General features: G+C 48.2%; 1 protein-coding gene across 1 annotated transcript; it reads right to left on the bottom strand.

Annotated features, from left to right (window-relative positions):
* Positions 1-32: 32 nt before the first annotated feature.
* Positions 33-11,788, bottom strand: LOC142821337 (olfactory receptor 10A7-like). The gene is made up of 3 exons (XM_075912219.1): positions 10,989-11,788; positions 6,553-7,537; positions 33-601 (listed from the first exon to the last, which is right to left on the bottom strand). Exons 1-2 carry the CDS (start codon positions 11,013-11,015, stop codon positions 6,554-6,556), a joined length of 1,011 nt encoding a protein of 336 aa, XP_075768334.1. The 5' UTR covers positions 11,016-11,788; the 3' UTR covers positions 33-601; position 6,553.
* Positions 11,789-16,858: the final 5,070 nt, after the last annotated feature.

Raw genomic sequence — 16,858 nt, 5'->3', positions numbered from 1 at the left:
ATGCTCCAACACTTCGGTTAGTCTATAAGGTGCCACAGGGCTCCTCACCGCTTTTGCAGATTCAGACTAACACGACTACCCCTCTGATACTTTAGCAAAGTTACAATTGATCTTAGTTACCTAAGCATATAGAAATTCCATGCAGACCTATGCACAAATTACACACACAGTTATACTCACGTCCTCCCAGGTGGTGCTTCAAAAACAACAAATAGTCTAGTAGCATCTTAAAGACTAACAAAACATGTAGATGGGATCATGAGCTTTCGTGGGCGCAACCCACTTCTTCAGATGGCTGATGGGTCTCTCATGGATTGATCATCGGTAGAGGGATGTTTTCAGCTTCCAAAGGGAGCTCAATTTTATTGATCCAGGCACCCTCTTTTTACAATGTGATTCTCATTAGTATTCGCTGCGCGATTAGGGGATGTATTTGCACAATGTGATTACTGGGAATCTGGCTGGCAAAAATGACTTTCTGTTTGATTTTTTGCAGTTTCACTCATCGGTAGAGCTTTTCCTGGAACCTTGTAGCTTTGGTTCATGTTTGGTGACTTTCTTATGGTTACGGCATTCCCCTCACTGTCTCTTGGTTCTTGCTCTGCAGACAGAAAGCAGAAGACCGGGGTCACTAGAGCAGGCAGTGTGAAGTTCCTCGGCATTATGGAACAAGCATCGTTCACAGCTCTGTACACCAGGAGAGCTTTTCCTCCCCTTCTCTTTGTTATTCAGGCTCAATTTCGCCTGTGGTGAAGGTTTCTGGTCCCACCCCTTACAACTTATGGTCATGCTGTGCTTTGGACGGTAACAAGTTTTCACTCCCACCTCATGGGAAGGGTAGGGAGTGAGGGTAGCAGCTGTACTGGCCAAGGCCAAGCATATAATTGGCTTGTAGTGTTTGTTCTATCTTCCCTCCCAGCTTCCACCATTACAGAATTATCAGCTCTGTGACACAAAGACTTAGCGGGCAGGCCTTGTGCATAAGAACATCCCTTGTCAAGAAAGAACCACATAACTCTTTGTAATGTGTTGAAAACATTCTATTTTTCACTCAGTTTAAAGGCGAGGAATGAGGTAGCCATGGCTCTGTAGTAGGACAAGGGCCTGAAGCATAAACGCATGTATCACAGACCCAGGATGAGGCCTAAGGCCTAGGCCACAAGGGTCAAGACTTCGCTAATATAAGCAATGCGCAAGAGGCAAGCCCCTGAAAGTAGAGAAGTACTAATTAGTATTAATAAATACTAGGTACCAGCTGTAAGCACAGTTTTGAGAGTGGTAACACCTCGTTAGGAAACATCTCAAGACTCCCCACAGATAGCAGGGACCTAATGACCCAGGCTCAGGAGAGGGTCAGGAGAACACCTTGATGGCTATAGTCGTTTGGACCAAACCATTGTGTACGAGGTAATGGGTAACATGAGAGAATGGCAACCTTCTACCTCAGCACAGATGTGCATAATACTGATGTATCTTAGGGTATGTCTACACTACAAAGTTAATTCAAACTAACAGCCGTTAGTTTGAATTAACTTTAATAGGCGCTACACATACAAACCGCTAGTTTGAATTTAATTCGAACTAGCAGAGCTCTTCATTCAAACTAGGTAAACCTCATTCTACAAAGACTAAGCCTAGTTCGAATTAACAAGTTCGAATTAAGGGCTGTGTAGACACTTAATTCGAACTAGTGGGCCACTCTGGGCACCACCAGGGAAACTCGTCTGCCCCCCTCCCGGCCCCGGAGCCCTTAAAGGGGCACAGGCTGGCTACGGTGCCCGTGCCAGGTGCAAGCCTGCCAGCACCCAGCCAGCAGACCCTGCACCTGGCACGGCACGAGCCAGCCACCCACTGCCACCCTGCCCTCCCCCTCTTCCTGGGACCAGGCTGGCGTCTCTTTATTGTTAAATAAAGAGAGTTTCTATTTTTGAACACACGTGTCCTTTTTTTATACATCAGGAAGGGGGCTAGGGAGGGGTAAGTGGAAGGAGGTGAGGGAGGAATGGGGTACAAGCCCTGCTGGGCAGGACTGGGGTGGCTCTGCGGGCTCCTCGGGGTGGAAGCTCTCCTGCAGCCCCCCGATTGACCCCCCCAGATGGCAGCCTGCGGCAAGTGCAGCCGGGCTGATGGCTGAGTGCTGTGATGTGCCGAGTGTGGGCACTCAGGGCACTCCAAGCCAGGACTGCTATGCTGTCCCTCATTGAGGTAGACAAGCAAGCAGGAAATCCTGAGAACTGTCTGTCCGGGGTGGGAGTCGGGTCCCTTTAAGCACAGCCCTCGGCTAGCCTGAGACAGCAGCTCCACGCTCTAAGTCCTGACCTGATGCTCTGCCGGCACTACGTCCAGCCATCCTCAACTTCGGTTCAGGGTCCACTCAATGTGGACATGCTAGTTCGAATTAGCTAATTCAAACTAGTTTTTAGGTCTAGATGCACTAGTTCGAATTAGCTTAGTTCGAATTAACTAATTCGAATTAAGTTAGTTCGAATTAGTGCTTAGTGTAGACATACCCTTTGAGGGGCTGTCCCTTGTCCCCCGAGCCGAACCAAGTGTAATTACTGTTCTTTGTCTACAGAAACCTAGCCTGTAGCCTTCTCCCCTTCTCTGATTTTGTGGTCTTTGGGGCTTCTCTCAGACTCTGCTGTGCTGTCAACCTTCACAAAGCCCAGGGGAGCCTGTGTCCCCAGCCGAACAGTTCTCATCACTGGACAGAGCAAGATACTTGTTAGGACACCACACCGGTGACGTCTAACCCACAAGGATGTCCCTTCATTTTTCCTAGCAGAAAAGGATGTGAAGGAAATGGATAAAAACTGACCCTTCATTCTTGTTATTCAAATAAACCACCCCTGATTTTTTTCCTCTGCCTTTAGTGCTTTTGCTAAACGCACAGGCTGTGTCTAGACTGGCAAGTTTTTCCGCAAAATCATCTGCTTTTGCGGAAAAACTTGCCAGCTGTCTACACTGTCCGCTTGAATTTCTGGAAAAGCACTGACGATCTCATGTAAAATCATCAGTGCTTTTCCGGAAATACTATGCTGCTCCCGTTCAGGCAAAAGTCTTTTTCCAAAAGACGTTTGCGCAAAAGGGCCAGTGAAAACAGCACAGTACTGTTTTCCGAGAAAAAGCCCCGATAACGAAACTGGCCATCGGGGCTGTAACATAACAAAGGTCCTTTTACGAGTGTTTCATATGCAGCGAGATCTGTTTGAAGCCACAAGCTTTTTAACAGCTCCAGCGAGTGCAGAGACTTCAAACTGAATCATGCAAGCCTGAAAATTTGCCACAGGTACTGAATTTCCATCCTTAACAAATTACCCTCTCTGAGACTCAAATGTTTCCATCGAAAGGATGTGCCCAGTCAGAAAGCCCCTGCTTACAGGAATGCAAACTGTGAAGAAACACGTTCCTCGGGAATGGAAAATGATACAAAATCCTTATCAGAGAGGAGCTTTTAAATAACAAAATAAAATGCAAAGACGTGTTTGGGATGCTGAGCCAGAAGGGACTATACACCTGACACAGTTTCAAACGTTAAAGATTATGTTTTGTGCGCCTTAGAGGTTGACATGTAGAAAGGTTCCTGTCTCTCAGGGTACGTCTAAACTACAGGCTTTTGTCGACAGAAGTTTTGTTGACAGAATCTATCGACAAAGCTTCTGTCGACAAAGAGCATCTAGACGACATCCAGTTCTGTCGACAAAGCAAGCCACTGTCGACATGAAAGTGTAGATGCAAAGGACATTGTAGATGCAATAACGCCTTCTGTCGACAGAACTCTGTCGACAAAAGGCGTTATTCTTCATAGAATGAGGTTTACTGCCATCCGCAGAACTGCCGAGTTCTGTCGACATTATGTCGACAAAACTCAGAGGCAGTGTAGACACAGGTACAGTTTTGTCAACAAAACCCTGTAGTCTAGACACAACCTCACTGAACTGCGTTAATGAAGGGATCCAAAAGAGATGTTAACAGTGAGATGAACCATGAATGTTGTAATGTTGTGTCTGTTCGACCTGTACTCCTCCATGCTGCTAATTATTGGCATTACTTAGGCAACTGAAGGTTTTACTTGGTAGCTATAATAATCATCTGTCTCAGCCAAGGAAAACCTGCTGTCAAGCGCCTCTCAATCACCTGCCAGAGGACTATAAACAGAACAAAATATGTTACATATGCAAGTATGACTATAAATACATAAACAAGCTAAATAGGAATCCACACTGGGACACCGTTGCAAAAAAAAAAGCAAGCATGATTCCAGGCTGCATGAGGTGTGTGGTGAGCAAGATATGAGAAGTCATTCTTCTGCTCTACTCTGCACGTATTAGGCCTCAGTTGGAGTATTGAGTCCAGTTCTGGTTGCCACATTGCAGGAAAGATATCGGAAAACTGGAAAAGGTCCAGAGAAGAGCCCCCGATAAGATTAAAGGTCTAGAGAATATGAGCTATAAGGAAAGACTGAAAGAATTGGGCTTGTTTGGTTTAGAAAAGAGAAGACTGAGAGGGGACATGAGAGCGGTTTTCAGGTATCCAAAAGGGTGTCACAAGGAGGGGGGAGAAAAATTGTTCTCTTTGGCCTCTGAAGACAGGACAAGAAGCAATGGGCTTAAACTGCAGCAAGGGAGGGTTAGGTTGGACATTAATAAAAATGTCCTGTCAGGGTGGTTAAACACTGGAATAAATTGCTTAGGGATGTTGTGGAATCTCCATCACTGGAGATATTTAAGAGCAGGTTGGACAGACACCTCTCAGGGATGATCTAGATGGTGATTGGTCCTGTTGTGAGGGCAGGGGACTGGAATCGATGACCTTTAGAGGTCCCTTCCAGTTCTAATATTCTATTATTCTGTGATTCTATGAACTCTTCATTCTTTCATCTCAGACCTGCTTGGGTTTCATTGGGGCAATTTGAGATACAAATTAGAAGTCTCCCACTTCTGTGGTTACCATAAGTTTTAGGTTCAATTATACCAATGATGCAATCTAAAATAATGCTTTTATTTTTTTTTATTTTTAAATCTTATTTTCCAATTGATCTAAACTGGTAGCCAAGATTCTGGCCTACCCTAAGGGGAGTCCAAGAGAAAATACGCTTGTCTTTCTGGCCTTGGAAAGGACCAGTAGTCAGGAATAGCAAGCACTAGGTGTGATTATTGGTGTTTTGTAGGATGAAGACCTCATTTGCAAGCTCTTTGAGGAATGGATCTGTCTACAAAACTCTGAAGCCAAGTGTTCATGTGTTCTGGGGCTTGTACACTTTGAGTTGCTGATTCATACAATGGGAAAGTTCCAGTTCCTAAGAACTGCTTGGCCAGCATTTCTGGCCGGTCTCCACTCCCCACCCATTGGAGAGAAGATTCATTTTCACTCACAGTTCTTGGAAATTTCTCCTGGCAAGCTGTGCAGGCTTCATGTCACACCCTGGCCACCTGCCCAGCGTCTCCATATAATCAACACAACAATGGAACTGCATCCTGTAAGTATCAACATAGTCGGCAGAAGAGAAGAGTGAGGGGGGAGTTGAGAGCAGCCTTCAGCTACCTGAAGGGAGGTTCCTAAGAGGCTGGAGAGAGGCTGTTCTCACTGGGGGCAGATGGCAGAACAAGGAGCAATGGGCTCAAGTTGCAGTGGGGGGGGGGGTCTAGGTTGGATATTAGGAAAAACACTTTCTCTAGAAGGGCGGTGAAGCACTGCAATGGGTGGTGGTGGAATAGCCATCCCAGGAAGATGATGGAATCTCCATCCCTAGAGTTTTTTAAGTCCCAGATGGGATGATTGAGTTGGGGTTGGTCCTGCTTTGGGCAGGGGGTTGGTCCCTATGGGTATGTCTACACTACAAAGTTAATTCAAACTAACAAACGTTAGTTCGAATTAACTTTGATAGGCGCTACATATACAAACCACGAGTTCGAACTTAATTCGAACTAGCGGAGCGCTTAATTCAAACTAGGTAAACCTCATTCTACGAGGACTAACGCCTAGTTCGAATTAAGTAGTTCGAATTAGTGCTGTAGTGTAGACATACCCTATGACTCCTGCGGTCTCTGCCAGCCCTGAGATTCTATGAGCTGGAAGGCTTGTAGGAGAAAGAATGAGCCTTAAGCCACAGCCTGCTATAAGTGAGCAAGAGTTACTGCCAAAAGCAGATGTTTGCTTGCCAGTCAGTGTCTGGGACATGAAGTTGGCCACTAGTACAGCCCTGCTAAAACACACGGACGACGTAAATCCATTCCAGGACAAGGACACCCCACCCAGCACACAATTAGTTTGACATAAACAGAAAAAACGAAAGCACAATAACGGGTGGGGAATAGGCATGCTGCGTCTGAAATATCAGGAGGGAAGTACAAGGGGAGGTAACCAACACTGACGTGTCAGATGATAGGTGAGGTGTGTACCACAGATCACTGGCCCTGCTTTGGGCAGGGGGTTGGACTCGAGGATTTCCTGAGGTCTCCTCCAGCTCTGGGATTCTGTGTCTCTCAGGCCAGAGAGATCCCCTGAGCTGGCGTATTCCTCCAGCTACGCACATTTCCAGTTTCAGTTTACCTTAAAAATTCACTTGAATTCTCCGATCTCTTGCAAAGGCTGCACACTTAATCCTGAAGTGCCCCACGGCCTCCTTGACATGTTTGTTTCTCAGGCTGTAGATGAGGGGGTTGACCAGGGGAGTCAGCACGGTGTAGAAGATGGAGAAAATTTTGTTCAGATCTCTCAGGGTGTGGGTTTTTGGAGACAAGTATACAACGATCAGGGCCCCATAGAAAATAGTCACCACGAGGAGGTGGGAGGAGCAGGTGGAGAAGACCTTTTGCCTCCCGGTGGTGGACGGGATCCGCGGAACTGTGAGGATGATGCAGACGTAGGAGATGAGGGTGAGTAGAAAGGGAGGCAGGGTGAATACGGAGGCCAGGGCGAAAGTGACGAGTTCAATTGGGCGGGTGTCACTGCAGGAGAGTTTAGTCACAGGGGTGAAATCGCAGAAGAAATGGTCAACTGCATGGGGGCCGCAGAAGCTTAGATGGGACATCAAAGATGTTACTATAGCACTAGCAACCATCCCATTAATCCAAGACCCTGCTGCTAGTTGGAGGCAAAACCTGCCATTCATAAGAGTGGTGTAATGCAGTGGCTTGCATATTGCAACGTATCTGTCGTAAGACATGACGGACAAGAGGCAACACTCAGATCCCGCTAGCCAGGTAAAGAAATAATATTGCAAGAAACAGCCATTAAGTGACACTACATATCGACTTGTTAGGAGCCCGGCCAGCAGCCGGGGCAGGATGATGGAGCTGTAGCAGGTCTCCAAGCAGGCCAAGTTGCCCAAGAAGAAGTACATGGGGGTGTGAAGGTGCCGATCGGTCACCACCAGCACAACGATGAGGAGGTTCCCAGCCATGGTTGCCATGTAGATCACCAGGAACAGCAGGAAGAGGAGAATTTGCATTTTGTGTCCATTTCCAAAGCCCAGGAGAAGGAATTCCATGATGGCTGTTTGATTTCCCACTTCTGCTTTTGCCATGAACGGTATCTAGGAGAATTAAATGACACTCTGATATTATTTCATGATTATCTTACATTTTCATGTAAACATAAATAATTCATGTCAGTTGGCTCTAAGTCAGATTCAGGGTCAGAAGATTTGTGTTTGCGTGCAAATGTTTCTAGAATCGTGGGCTGGAATTTTTAAAGGCATCTAAGGTTGTTAAACATACAACGACCGTTGCCTTTAAATGGTGTTTATGTATCATACTTTCTTCCACTCCTTAGAAAATAATCACTCTTAAAAATAAGTTAAAAAATCCATCCCGAAACTTAACAAATGAGAGACATCTTTGTATGCTCTCCTGAAGCCCTCCCTGACAAATGGGGGAAGAAATGTGATTTTCATACAGATTCCAATCTTGAGTTTACCTAATATGAACTCATTGAATTGTAAAAGTAGAAGAAACCTTAAGGACTTGTCTAGACTATGGAGAAGATCGATTTGTCCAGAGGCCGATCTTCTAGCATTCAATTTAGCAGGTTTAGTTGAACTCAGAGGGCATCCCCGTCAGCGCCAGTGGTCCTGATGGATTTTATAGCTCCTGAGATTCTTTATCCAAAGAGACCATTATGATCATCTAGTCTGACCTGATGTGCAACATGGGAGTGTTATAAAATAACTCCTGTTTGAACTAGATCTCATGGGGGGGTAGATAGGGAAATTGAGACTTGATTTCAGAATGGCCAGTGTTGGGAGACTCTACCACAACCCTTGGTTAGTTGCTTGAATGAAGAATTATTCTGTTATATTTACACTTTCTGCTTTGAATTTATCTAGTGTGAGGAGAGTCCAGAAGGTTCCATGAATAAAAGGAAGTGAAGTCTGTAAGGCAAGATTATTCAGGGTTCTGCGCTACACTCTGGGGGTATGTCTACACTACCCCACTAGTTCGAACTAGCGGGGTAATGTATGCATACCGCACTTGCTAATGAAGCCCGGGATTTGAATTTCCCGGGCTTCATTAGCATAAGCGGGGAGCCGCCATTTTTAAATCCCCGCTGCTTCGAACCCCGTGTAGCGCGGCTACACGGGGCTCGAACTAGGTAGTTCGGACTAGGGTCCTATTCCGAACTACCGTTACTCCTCGTGAAACGGGGAGTAACGGTAGTTCGGAATAGGACCCTAGTCCGAACTACCTAGTTCGAGCCCCGTGTAGCCGCGCTACACGGGGTTCGAAGCAGCGGGGATTTAAAAATGGCGGCTCCCCGCTTATGCTAATGAAGCCCGGGAAATTCAAATCCCGGGCTTCATTAGCAAGTGCGGTATGCATACATTACCCCGCTAGTTTGAACTAGCGGGGTAGTGTAGACATACCCTGGGTGACTCTACCCCTCAGAGTGCCAGAAAGTGGGAGGTTTGTTCACTTCCCTTTCCCGCACGACTTCACGGGCTTCCAGTCTCCCCGTAATGAGACCCACCTGCTCCTCGCTGGAGGCTCTGCATCACTGACATCCTGGGTGAGCATTGTCTTCTCTCGCCTAGCAAAGGATGAATCTCTCTCTGGTTTCATTATGTAACCAAGACATTTTTTTTTGTTCACTCCCTAAGAATGATAGAAATGGTGTCCCTGGCCTCTGTTTGTCAGAGGCGGGAGAGGGATGGCAGGAGACAAATCGCTTGATCATTGTCTTCGGTCCACCCTCTCTGGGGCACCTGGTGCTGGCCACTGTCAGCAGACAGGATACTGGGCTAGATGGACCTTTGGTCTGACCCAGTACGGCCGTTCTTATGTTCTTATGTTCTTATGCTCCTGTTATAATCACAGAACCCCAGGGCTGGCAGAGACCTCAGGAGTCACCAAACCCAGCCCCCTGCCCAAAGCAGGACCAGACCAAACTCAATCAACCCAGCCAGAGCTGTGTCAACCCGGGATTTCAAAACTTCTAGGGAGGGAGATTCCACCACATCCCTAGGGAACCCGTCCCAGTGCTTCTCCAACCTCCTAGGGAAACAGTGTTTCTTAATCTCCAACCTAGACCTCCCTCACTGCAATGTGAGACTATTGCTCCTTGTTCTGCATCCGTCACTACTGAGAACAGCCTCTCTCCATTGTCTTTGGAACCCCCTTTGAGGTAGTTGAAGGCTGCTCTCAAATCCCCCCTCACTCTTCTTTTCTGCAGACTACACAAGCCCAAATCCCTCAGCCTCTCCTCGTAGGTCATGTGCTCCAGCTCTCTGAAGCTCTGGGTCTAGTCACTGGCGAAAGACAAAAAACTGAGGTATATGGACCATTGTTCTGGCCCAGAGTGGCTTTTCTTATGGATTTATGAGCTATTATAGGGGATACCATGAATGCTGGTGTTCATGGCTACATAGTCTAATTGCTCACATCCCTGATATGAAGTAGAGCACAGAAATGTGTGAAATTCAGGGGCTAGACAGTAGGATATCTCCTGCCAAGTGAAGATATAACGTGTTCATCACAGCTGAGGCTTCTAGTCACCACTAGAAGATCTAGAAGACAAATATCGAGCTTCAACTGCATTACAATTATCTGGGTTTGTGATAATAATAATAATAATAAATGTTCCATATAAAGAATCTTCACAAAGTCTATTCCTTTATTGATCAATATTTTTTATATACTAAACCATATAAATAATAATTTTTAAAGGAACTCTTGCAATGGAAAATGTTCATTTTTGTTAAAAATCGTTTTGCTGGAAAAAAAATTTTGCCGGGCTAATTATTTCTCTTGTCAGTAAAATGCAATTTCTCAGGTCAGTTTTCAGTGAAAAAATTATGTTTTGGAAACCAGATATACCAAAACCTGATTATTTCTAACTAAAACTGGTTTCCAAAAACATGCTTTGGAAATTTAGGAAAAAATGTAGGGGAAGGAATTGAAATTTCCTGTCAAACACTACGTGATATTTCCCAGTTGGCTTATTATGAATAAATCATGATAAAATATTAACAGTCCTTACTATAGAAACCTTGCCTTTGAGAAGGATATATTGAAAACGTAATGAACCTTTTCCCGCACAATGGTTAACCCTGCAGTTTGTCTGTTACCACTTAAACTTAATCAATTCACGTTGCTGAGAGTTGAGAAAAAAAATTCCCTAGCAATGCGAGTTACATCAGCTTAGAGAGGTGTCTACACCATGCTCGCCACCCTGGAATTTGGTGTCCCACTAACATAACTTCCGCCTCTCATTTACGTGGAGTAATTATGCTGATGGGAGAACACTGACTTGTTGGCATAGTTTGTCTTCACAAGACGCATGACACATTTTTTTTCATTTGTCTATGTCCTGTTGATTTCAACAGGACTTACATACATAAGAGGTAAAACATGACCAAACTAATTCAATCTTTACACAACCCTACGGCTTACATTGGGCTACAGAGCAGGTAGGGAGGTGCGGTCGAAAATATTTTTCTATATGGCATAATTTTATGATGAGCTACAAGAGTGGGAAAGCAGGTTTACCTTCTCACCGGTGCAAAATAAATCCATATCTCAGTTGTGATGGCTCCATCCATTGATACAAAGCCAAAGATTCAGGGCCTGCAATCTTCTATTCCCACCTACTTCATGGGCTTCCAAGAGTCTCCGTAACGAGACCTGCCTGTTCCTTGTTGACGCTCTGGGTCACTGACATTCTGGGTGCACGTCGCCTTTTCTCGCTTAGCGGAGGATGAATCTCTTTCTGGGTTCATTATGTATCCAACATGCAAGGAAGGAATTTTCCCGTGGCACCTCTGCTAACGAGCATCTTCAACTAGCTAGAAGAGAGTGTGTAGAACAGTGGGTTTTATTTTTAGACAAATCAACATCAGTGGAAAGAGACTCAACCAACCTCCAGGGAAATGCATAGAATCCCAGGGCTGTCAGAGACCTCAGGAGTCATGGAGTCCAGCCCCCTGCCCAAAGCAGGACCAACCCAACTTAATCATCTCAGCCAGGGCTTGGTGAAGCCGGGACTTAAACACCTCTAGGGATGGAGATTCCATCCCCTCCCTAGGGAACCCAGCCCAGTGCTTCCCCACCCACCTAGGGAAATCGTTTTTCCTAATATCCAACCTAGACCTCCCCCACTGTAATTCAAGACCATTGCTCCTTATTCTGTCATCAGTCACCGCTCAGAACAGCCTCTCTCCAGCCTCCCACCCCGGTCAGGTAGCTGAAGGCTGCTCTCAAATCCCCCCTCAATCTTCTGCAGACTAAATAAGCCTAAATCCCTAAGTGTGTCCTTGTAGGTCATGTGCTCCAGCCCCTTCGTCATTTGTGTAGCCATCCACCCGAACCTCTCCAATGCATCTGCCTCTTCCTATCCCTGGTCTGTAGCTCTTCTTCCGCTGGTGAGGATCTAGTTCACGTCAGTGACAAAGCCTGTGCCAGGCCTATTAGCAGACCCTGGGAAAGAGCCGCACAAGTGGCCACAAAGTCATTTTGCAGGCATTGGACAGCCCCAAGGACATCCTGTCCCTTTCTGAATTTACAGTGTTAGTCGGCAGGAACTTCCCTTACAATGGTTTTAAAAATATTTCATTGGTGTGTGGCTGAAGAGGATAAAATCACAGCTCAGAAAAAAGGGGGGTAGCCGTCTGGCCAGGGCCAGATTCAGTGGGGAGCTAGCCGGGCATAACGTAGCGGTCGACAAAGGGTTCCCTTGTTGACCGCTCCGTGTGTAGATTGCCCCACTGTGCCGATGATCACAGCACGGTGGCCATTTTTATTGTAATGATGCTGGGGATATTTAAATCCCCACTTCACTGACTATGTCGGGTAGCCTATTTTCTACATGCCTCAGTTGGCAGAGGCATGTAATCTAGACACACCCTAAGGTTCTAAAAAGGTCACCAAAAATGATGATGGGGTTGGAATAGCTGCCATATGCAGAGAGATTAAAAAGAGTGGGATTTTTCATCTTAGCAAAGAGGAGCCTAAGGGACATCTGATAGAGTTCTGTAAAATCATGACTGGTGTGGAAAAATAAGGAAAAGTTATTTACCTGTTCCTTTAACATAAGAACTAGGGGGGTCACCAAATATAATGACTAGGCAGGAGGTTTAAAACAAACAAAAGAAGTTTTTCTTCATACAGTGCCCACTCAACTTGTGGAACTCCTTGCCAGGGGATGTTGAGAAGAGGATTTTTAAAAAAAGCTAGATGGATTCATGGAGGATCAGTCCATCAATGTTTATTAGCCAGGAAGGGTAGAAAAGGTGTTCCTAGCCTCTGTTTGTCTGGAAATGGATGACAGGGGAGGGATTCCCTGTTCTGTTCACTCCCACTGAGGCATTGACCACTGTCAGAAGACAGGGATTGGGCTAAATGGACCATTGGTCTGATCCAACTTGGCCATTCTAATGCACCATCATAAAAGGTACGTCTAGACTTGCACCCTCTTTCGAGAGAGGGAGGATATGAAAATATTCGAAATTGCAAACTATTCCTCATTCAATGAGGTGTACCAGTTATTTCGAAAGAATATGAATGTGAATATGTAAATGAAGCACGGGATATTTAAATCCCAGCTTCATTTGCAATTTTGAATATCTTCATTTGCATGCCTCTCTCAAAAGAGGGTGCAAGTGTAGACATACCCATAATGTTTTTGCTTGCTTGTTTTACGTTTCTTTTGTTTTGCCTCACTCACATTTAGTACATTGATTAACTTAATTGGTGCACAAGGTTATAGGAACCAAGTCTTTTATAACAATACTAGCCAATTAGCCCATCATAAAACGGGATTTTCAGGTCTCTCCTCCATGTTGGTCTTCTCTCCTGAGCCTCCGGTCTCTCGCTCCATCTCTCTCATCCTCCTACTCCCCCCCTCTCTCTCTCAGCTCTCCTCTGCCTCCTGCCTCTCTCTCCGTCTCTCTCTTTCTCTTCTCCTCCCCCTCCTTCCTCTCACTCGGGGGACCACGGAGCCCAAATGGCCATTTGGACTCCGTGCTCCCCATGCTGCATGGGGAGTGTGGAGCCCAAACGGTCGCTTACACCACTTCCTCCCATGCGGTGGCCTGGCTGAGCGGTGCAGAAGTCAGCCAAGCACCACGGTAGGAGGTGAAGGACGTTACAGAGGCAACAGCGCCGCCCAGAGGCAACACCAACCATTTCAAGGTTACAGAGTCGCAGACATTGGGCTACTATCTATATGACTAGCCAATTAGCCCATCATAAGACGGGATTTTCAGGTCTCTCCTCCATGTTCATAGAATCATAGAATAATAGGACTGGAAGGGACCTCAAGAGGTCATCGAGTCCAGCCCCCCGCCCTCAAGGCAGGACCAAGCTCCGTCTCTCTCCTGTTGGTCTTCTCTCCTGAGCCCATGGTCTCTCGTCCTGTGTCTCTTTCTCTCTCTCTCTCTCTCCTCCTCCTACTGCCTCCCTCTCTCTTTCTCAGCTCTCCTCTGCCTTCTGCCTCTCTCCATCTCTCTTCTCCCCCTCCTGCCTCTCACTCTCTCTCCGCTCTCTTCTGTCTCTGGCTCATCCAGGCCCCGCCCCCTGGCCGTGTACCTCATTGCCCCGCCCCCCTTCTCCTCCTGCCATGGCGCTCGGCTGACTTCTGCACCGCTCAGCCAGGCCGCCGCAGGGGAGCATGCAGAGCAAGCGGCCATTTGTGCTCCCCCGCGGCGGCCCGGCTGAGTGGCGCAGAAGTCAGCCGAGTGCCAAGGCAGGAGGTCAAGGGGGGTACAAAGGGAGATGGGGCAGTGACATACATGCCCAGGCCCTGCTCCCTGGCCATGTACAGTCACCGCCCTGCCGCCTTCCCCTCCCACCATGGCGCTCGGCTGACTTCTGCATTGCTCAGCCGGGCCGCCGCGGGGGAGCAAACAGCACAAGTGGGGGTGCTGCATGGGGACCGCAGCACCCAAACGGTCACATGTACCGCTTGCTCCCCTGCGACAGCCCAGCAGAGTGGGGCAGAAGTCAGCCGAGCGCCACGGCGGGAGACGAAGAACATGACTCAGGCAACAGAGTTGCCCAGAGGGAACAGCCAGCGTTTCAGTATTAGGGTATGTCTACACTACCCTCCTAGTTCGAACTAGGAGGGTAATGTATGCATACCGCACTTGCTAATGAAGCCCGGGATTTGAATTTCCCGGGCTTCATTAGCATAAGCGGGGAGCCGCCATTTTTAAATCCCCGCTGCTTCGAACCCCGTGTAGCGCGGCTACACGGGGCTCGAACTAGGTAGTTCGGACTAGGGTGCCTATTCCGAACTACCGGTACACCTCGTTTCACGAGGAGTACCGGTAGTTCGGAATAGGACCCTAGTCCGAACTACCTAGTTCGAGCCCCGTGTAGCCGCGCTACACGGGGTTCGAAGCAGCGGGGATTTAAAAATGGCGGCTCCCCGCTTATGCTAATGAAGCCCGGGAAATTCAAATCCCGGGCTTCATTAGCAAGTGCGGTATGCATACATTACCCTCCTAGTTCGAACTAGGAGGGTAGTGTAGACATACCCTTACAGAGTCACAGACATTGGGCGTACCATATTTAATGGTTTAATTATGTTCGGAGTCCCCTGAATCGGTGGCAGATCCTGACCTGTCCCACGGATGTTTGCGGTTGTAGCACACACTCTGTCACAGAACAGATGCATGACTCGTTGTTCCACAGTAAGTGTAGTGTGTAATGGCTGAGTGAGAGGCACACAATCGTCTGTGAGCCTGTGCATTATGCTCCCACGCCCAGCCCTGCATATGAGCAATAGGGTTCCTAGCAGAGTCCTCGCCCAGGCATTTTCGAGTTAACTTGCTTGTGGGTGCGACTCTATTTTGTTAACGACTTGCAAGCAGATGTTCTAGCAAGCACTGTTTTCCCCAAAGATAGCATAAAATAAAAAGGATACAAATGAAACCGAATGGAACCTTTAAGGCAAGTTGCTATACACACGTCAGGCATATCATCCCAGGGGCTGTGGGTACCACGGTGGTGTGAATGCCACCTCCTCGGCTTTCAGAATGTCGGCAACCTACGTCAGTCCAGCGCTCCGAGGATTGGGGCTATTGGCCTGCACCAGTAGTGTAGCCTTTTGGTCACAGAGCAGCAACGTCCAATGGCTAGAGTCAGTAGCAGAGCCCTGGGATGCAGGGCAGCATGGTCCAATGGCTAGAGTCAGTAGCACAGCCCTGGGGTGCAGGGCAGCACGGTTCAATGGCTAGAGTCAGTAGCACAGCCCTGGGGTGCAGGGCAGCATGGTCCAATGGCTAGAGTTGGTAGTATAGCCCTGGAATGCAGGGCAGCACGGTCCAATGGCTAGAGTCAGTAGCACAGCCCTGGGGTGCAGGGCAGCATGGTCCAATGGCTAGAGTCAGTAGCACAGCCCTGGGGTGCAGGGCAGCATGGTCCAATGGCTAGAGTTGGTAGTATAGCCCTGGAATGCAGGGCAGCACGGTCCAATGGCTAGAGTCAGTAGCACAGCCCTGGGGTGCAGGGCAGCACGGTTCAATGGCTAGAGTCAGTAGCACAGCCCTGGGGTGCAGGGCAGCACGGCCCAATGGCTAGAGTCAGTAGCACAGCCCTGGGGTGCAGGGCAGCACGGCCCAATGGCTAGAGTCAGTAGCAGAGCCCTGGGGTGCAGGGCAGCATGGTCCAATGGCTAGAGTCAGTAGCACAGCCCTGGGGTGCAGGGCAGCATGGCCCAATGGCTAGAGTCAGTAGCACAGCCCTGGGGTGCAGGGCAGCACGGCCCAATGGCTAGAGTCGGTAGCAGAGCCCTGGGGTGCAGGGCAGCACGGTCCAATGGCTAGAGTCAGTAGCACAGCTCTGGGGTGCAGGGCAGCATGGGCCAATGGCTAGAGTCAGTAGCACAGCCCTGGGGTGCAGGGCAGCATGGGCCAATGGTTATAGTCAGTAGCACAGCTCTGGGGTGCAGAGCAGCATGGTCCAATGGCTAGAGTCAGTAGCACAGCTCTGGGGTGCAGGGCAGCATGGTCCAATGGCTATAGTCAGTAGCACAGCTCTGGGGTGCAGGGCAGCATGGTCCAATGGTTATAGTCAGTAGCACAGCTCTGGGGTGCAGGGCAGCATGGTCCAATGGCTAGAGTCAGTAGCACAGCTCTGGGGTGCAGGGCAGCATGGTCCAATGGCTAGAGTCAGTAGCACAGCTCTGGGGTGCAGGGCAGCATGGTCCAATGGCTAGAGTCAGTAGCACAGCTCTGGAGTGCAGGGCAGCATGGTCCAATGGTTAGCGTCTGCTCCACCCTACTCCACCAGGGCCCTGGCCGTGGGGGAGTGATCAGCAGGGAATCCCAGTGAGCTCACTGGGTGGGCGATACCCCTGGGGTATCCTCCCTGGGTCACATGCTGCCAGATACCGCCATGGGGTGATCCCTGCCGTTCCT

Source organism: Pelodiscus sinensis, chromosome 30, assembly GCF_049634645.1.
Source record: "Pelodiscus sinensis isolate JC-2024 chromosome 30, ASM4963464v1, whole genome shotgun sequence".
Lineage (NCBI taxonomy): Eukaryota > Metazoa > Chordata > Testudines > Trionychidae > Pelodiscus > Pelodiscus sinensis.
Note: the sequence above shows the minus strand (reverse complement) of the source record. Positions and strands in the feature narration are given on the sequence as shown.

Coding starts and splice junctions, on each gene's coding strand:
- LOC142821337 (XM_075912219.1), bottom strand. CDS start 11,015: ATGGATTTATTTTGCACCGGTGAGAAG. Junction 7,538..10,988: donor TATTTTGCACCGGTGAGAAG/GTAAACCTGCTT, acceptor TAATTCTCCTAG/ATACCGTTCATGGCAAAAGC.